Raw genomic sequence first — 4,666 nt, 5'->3', positions numbered from 1 at the left:
GCTGCGGCCGGCCACAAACCTGGTGTGCTGCAGGCAACCCGGGTGTGGGGGGGAGATGTCTGAGGGTCTGGCCCAACACGGGGTGTCCCCAGGCACCGCCGACATCCCAGGGACGTGGGGCTGGGCTGCCAGCACCAGCGTTGGTGTTTGGTGCCCCCGTTCCCATGGGCTGCCAGCACCAGCGTTGGTGTTTGGTGCCCCCGTTCCCAAGGTGGGACCTCACCGACCGAAGCTGGGCACGTTGTCCCCTTTCAACCCCCCGTTTGATCCCGCTCCACCCCAGCCCAGCCTGACCTGGTGCTGGGGGAAGCGCTCCCCAACGCGCTGGAAGAGGCGCCGGAACGCGGCGCGGAGGATTGGGGGACTCGCTGGGGCCGACTTGACCATGGTGTCCATCAGCTCTCCCAGGTAGGACTGGAGGTGCTGGCGGCCCTGCTCGATCACCTCCCCCTCCGTCTGCACCCGGTGCAGCCCCGAGCACCTGTGGGCACCGGCACCCTCAGCCCCACGGCCGGGGTCCCCCCGCCCCACCGCCCCGCGCACCCCTTACCCGACGTCTTTGATCTCCACCTTGCTGGGGTCCAGCTCCACGTACTTCTTCTCCTCGAACACCCGGGCGATGGTGGGTCCCAGCACGGCGTGCAGGTATGGCATCCCTGTCACCTGCCACGCAGGGGACGGGGGATGTGGCAACAGGTTTGGGAAATGACGCCCCCAGAGTCCCTCATTTGGGTCACCCAGGGGATCTTCTCCAACCTCCCAGCCCCAGGGGAAGACACAGCCCCACCAGTGCTTCTCCTAGGAACTGGCCCCAGTGGGGAACAGCCCAGAGCCAGGGTGACCCGGGAAGAGCAGGTTTTGGGTGGTGTGGCACCTTGAGGAAGGACTCCATAGATTTTGAGGCCAGGGAGTTGCTCCGGAACAAAGTGTTGGGCTCACCTGCAAAACAGGAGAGGGTCTGTGGCCTGGGGAAGAGCCACAGGTCACCCACTGGGCAACTGCAATCATGGGGAGCAATTAGAAGGGCTGTGGCCTCCACCCCCAGCCATCTCCACAGGAGTTAGGAGGATTTCCTAACCTTAAACCACCTGCCCCTCCACCAGCCTCAGCCCATGAGTTGCTGGGGATCAACCCAACAGGTTCCCACCCAGAGCACAGCAGGATGGCAGAACTTCAACCATCACCGCCCCCAAAAAATAAATCACCACACAAGGTCCCGGAGGTTTTGCAGTCCCAAGAGATGGCTGGAAACCTCTGGCTCTGCTCCCCACTCCAGCCTTACAGGGCTTGGCCAGCTCTAGCTCGAAGACCAGGTCCAGGAACTCCTTGACCAACCCTTGACCCAGGAAGAGTTTGACCAAGTTGATGGCGACCTCCTGCCGGCACTCGGCCGTGGTGGTTTCATCCAGGAGGGTGACCAGGTGCACTTGGCCATCCTGGTGGGGAGAGGCACCATGATGTGGTGGCCCAAGGGAGACGTGTGCCCTGGCAGAGAGCCAGAGGAAGGTGGGTGCCCCAGTAGGGCTTTGCCTGGACCCCTCACCTGGCGCCCCGACTTCACCTCCTGGCACAGGAGCTGGACCAGGGGCTGGTAGCAGTGGGAGGGCAGCACCGTCTCATCCCGCAGCTTCACCTGCAGCTGGAGGGAACCCAGGCTGCCCCGGTGCCTGCAGGACCACAGGACAGGTGGTACAGGGAGGTGGTGGGAGGGAGGGAGAGATGGATGGAGAACTGCACCAAGCAGGAGGTGGGAAAGCTTGGGCAGGATGTGGGGCTGCCTCTACACCTTCCCCCCAGCCCAGACAAGGGCATTTCCAGGAGCTGCCTCTCCAAGGAGATGATGCTTCCTGGGAACAACCCCCTCCCCAGTACCCCTGAAGGTACCAGGACCACCCAGAAGCACCCCAAGAACCCCATGTCAGACTCACTCATCCTCCCTTGGCTTGGACTTCTCTGGCTGCAGCCTGAACCAGCCCTCCTCCTGCCCAGCTGCCTCCAGCCCTGGGACACTGAACACCACCTGGGAGGGGAAGGCAAGGCAGGAGGTTGGGCAGGATCTCCAGCAGCAGGGATGGGCTTTGGGGGCTTACCTTGCCCAGGAAGTCATTCCTTCCCACGAGGTCCCAGTCCCACACCTCCACCCACAGCTTCTCCCCAGCAGGCTCGGCCAGCTCAAACTCAAAGGTCTCGTTCCAACGGGGATAGCAGGACTTCTTGATGACCTGCAAAGGCAGCAGCTCCATCCCCCTGCCCTGGGGGGTTCTGACACCCCCTGGGGACACAGTGCTGGGGATGCTGGAGGACAGGGATGGCTCCTGGCTTAGGGCCCAGCCCTGAAGAAGAGGGAGCTAAGGGAGAACATTCTCACTCTCTACAGGTCCCTGGAAGGCAGGTGGGGTGAGGTTGATCTCTTCTCCCAAGAAACATTCAACAGAACATGAGGAAGGGGATTGAAGTTGCACCAGGGGAGGTTTAGATTGGATATTGGGAACAATTTCTTCATGGGAAGAGTTGTCAGGGCTTGGCTCAGGCTGCCCAGGGCAGGGGGGGAGTCCCCATCCCTGGAGGGGTTTCAGAGCCCTGGAGATGGTGCTGAGGGACATGGGGCAGAGGTAGCCTGGGCAGGGCTGGGTGGACAGTTGGACTGGATGATTTGAAAGGTCTTTCCCAACCAAGATGATGTGATGATTTCACCTGCCCCACGGGCAGGGTGGGGATGTGATGACCTGGGGCTGCACTCACAGTGCTCTCCTGCACCCTCCCGTTGTAGCGCAAGCGGACGAAGGGGTCGGAGGCGCCGTTCAGGTCCTTCCTGGCCAGGTCCCTGCCGGGAAGAGAAGGAACTTGCCAGTGTCCTCCCAAAACACCTACAGGCACCCACTCCCCTCCTTGGTTCCCCAGCATCTTGAGATGAATGCCCTGAAGCCCAGCAGGTGAGGTGAGCCCTGCCCCAGGACCCCTGCCAGTTGCTGGGTGGTGTGGAGGTCGCTCTGTGCCCAAGGACGGACACCCGAGAAGAGTGGGGAAACTGAGTCACGGAGCAGTCAGGATTCACACAATGTCCCATGCAGCTCCCTCACCACCCCCACGGCCCCTCCTCACCTGGCCTCCAGCACAGTGCAGCACAGCAGCCGCCGGCCACCCTGGTTGCCCTGGACCTCCACCTGCAGGTGGATCTCACCCTGCACCTCCTCATCGGGGTCCACCTCGCTCAGGCTCACCCAGCCACTGTAGCCTGTGGGAAAAGGGAGAACCCTGATGGGTGGGGGGTGTCACTGAGGGGCCCTCAGGACTGGGTTATTGCAGGGATGGGAGACAGGTCCCCACTGGGACCTTCCTGGCCAGCTGTGCCCTACCCTTGGGGTGCTCTGCCAGCATCTCCCGGGTGATGCAGACCTTCCCGATGACGTCGTCACGGCTGGAAAACAGAAGCCAGGAGCAGGACGTGGTGTGGGGCTGGCACCTGGGGACAGCCCTGCCCCACCTCTTGGGGGGGACAAGGAGCACAGGCAGCCTGGGCTGGGGCCACCACCAGGTGTCTGTCCCCAAGGGGCACAGCTGCCACCCTTTGCTGCCAAACTGGAATAAAACCTCGAGAGCAAACTTCACCTGTGTCCTAAAGCCCAAGCTGGCATGGACAGGTGTGGATTCTCCAGTGTCTACTCTGGAGTTGAGCATGCAGGCAGCCATCATTGCCAGCCCCTGAGCACAGCCCCCCCCACCATGCCCTGCAGCCCACCTGCTCATACCTGAGAGCATCCTCATCCAAGACATAGATGGAGACACTGTGGAAGGTGGGCTGGAGCTGCACCTCGTACTCCTCCCCCCAGAAGGGGCACAGTGTCTTCCACACTGTGGCAGTCCTGTGGGGCAGATGGCACCAGTGATTATAGGGGGGGAAGAGAGACAGGGACTCCCTCACTGGGGCATTTCCCACCTTCCCACCCCTGGGAACCTTCCTGCTGTTGGTGACACACAGCTGGGGGCAGGAGATGGGTCCCTGTCCTGTGGCTGTGGGCAGGCAAGACATGAGGGTTGGCTTATAGGGTGGGGGGTGACCCTGAGCTGTGAGACATCGTGGTCCACATTTGGAGGAGCAGCTCAGCACAAAGCAGGGAGTGAGTAATTAATGATAATGATCCTGTGTCTGCAGCAGGGTAGATGGAGGGAGGACCTTGCAGGTTTGGGGACCAGGCAGGGAGAAGGAGCCACTCACCTGATGATGGCTTCATCATCAATCTTCACGATGCAGTAGGGGTCACTGCTCCCTGTGCTGGAAGGACAGCACATGGCCCTGTCATTGCCACTAACAGTCCCCCCCTGGTCCCCTACCCCAGCCCCACAGGGCTCTCACAGTCATGGACAACCATGACCCTCACCCTCAGAGTGGGGGAACCTCACAGGTGTAGGAACACCCCAGGACTGGGGTGCTGGGGTACAAAGGCACCCCTGGAAGCCAAAGGCTTCAGTGGGGGGGGAGGGGGGTTGGCCATGGCTGCAGGCACGTGGTGACCTCAACTTCATTCCCAGCTCTGGGGAAACACATCCCTGCCTGTGTCCGGCCACCGCTGGCAGCTGGGCTGCCTTCCTTCTTCCAGATCGGAAGGAGAAGAACAAACAAAACCCACCCTTTCCCCGAAACGCCTCCAGGCACCCTCAGCCCCCC

General features: G+C 61.9%; 1 protein-coding gene across 1 annotated transcript in view; it reads right to left on the bottom strand.

Moving 5' to 3' along the window:
- The window catches only part of LOC104396228 (ras GTPase-activating protein 4-like), a gene marked incomplete at its 3' end in the record, with an annotated part of 10,787 nt that overhangs the window by 1,819 nt on the left and 4,302 nt on the right, over positions 1-4,666 (bottom strand). The window contains exons 2-14 of the mRNA XM_010006045.1: positions 4,217-4,273; positions 3,750-3,863; positions 3,357-3,418; positions 3,103-3,235; positions 2,743-2,824; positions 2,091-2,222; positions 1,929-2,020; positions 1,544-1,667; positions 1,283-1,436; positions 875-939; positions 551-663; positions 295-481; positions 13-27 (exon numbers count right to left, since the gene is read on the bottom strand). Coding sequence (XP_010004347.1) covers positions 13-27; positions 295-481; positions 551-663; positions 875-939; positions 1,283-1,436; positions 1,544-1,667; positions 1,929-2,020; positions 2,091-2,222; positions 2,743-2,824; positions 3,103-3,235; positions 3,357-3,418; positions 3,750-3,863; positions 4,217-4,273 — 1,330 coding nt within the window. The remainder of the gene's footprint in view (positions 1-12; positions 28-294; positions 482-550; positions 664-874; positions 940-1,282; positions 1,437-1,543; positions 1,668-1,928; positions 2,021-2,090; positions 2,223-2,742; positions 2,825-3,102; positions 3,236-3,356; positions 3,419-3,749; positions 3,864-4,216; positions 4,274-4,666) is intronic.

Source organism: Chaetura pelagica, unplaced genomic scaffold (genome assembly GCF_000747805.2).
Source record: "Chaetura pelagica isolate M959 unplaced genomic scaffold, ChaPel_1.0 scaffold49, whole genome shotgun sequence".
Classification (NCBI taxonomy): Eukaryota; Metazoa; Chordata; class Aves; order Apodiformes; family Apodidae; genus Chaetura; species Chaetura pelagica.
Note: the sequence above shows the minus strand (reverse complement) of the source record. Positions and strands in the feature narration are given on the sequence as shown.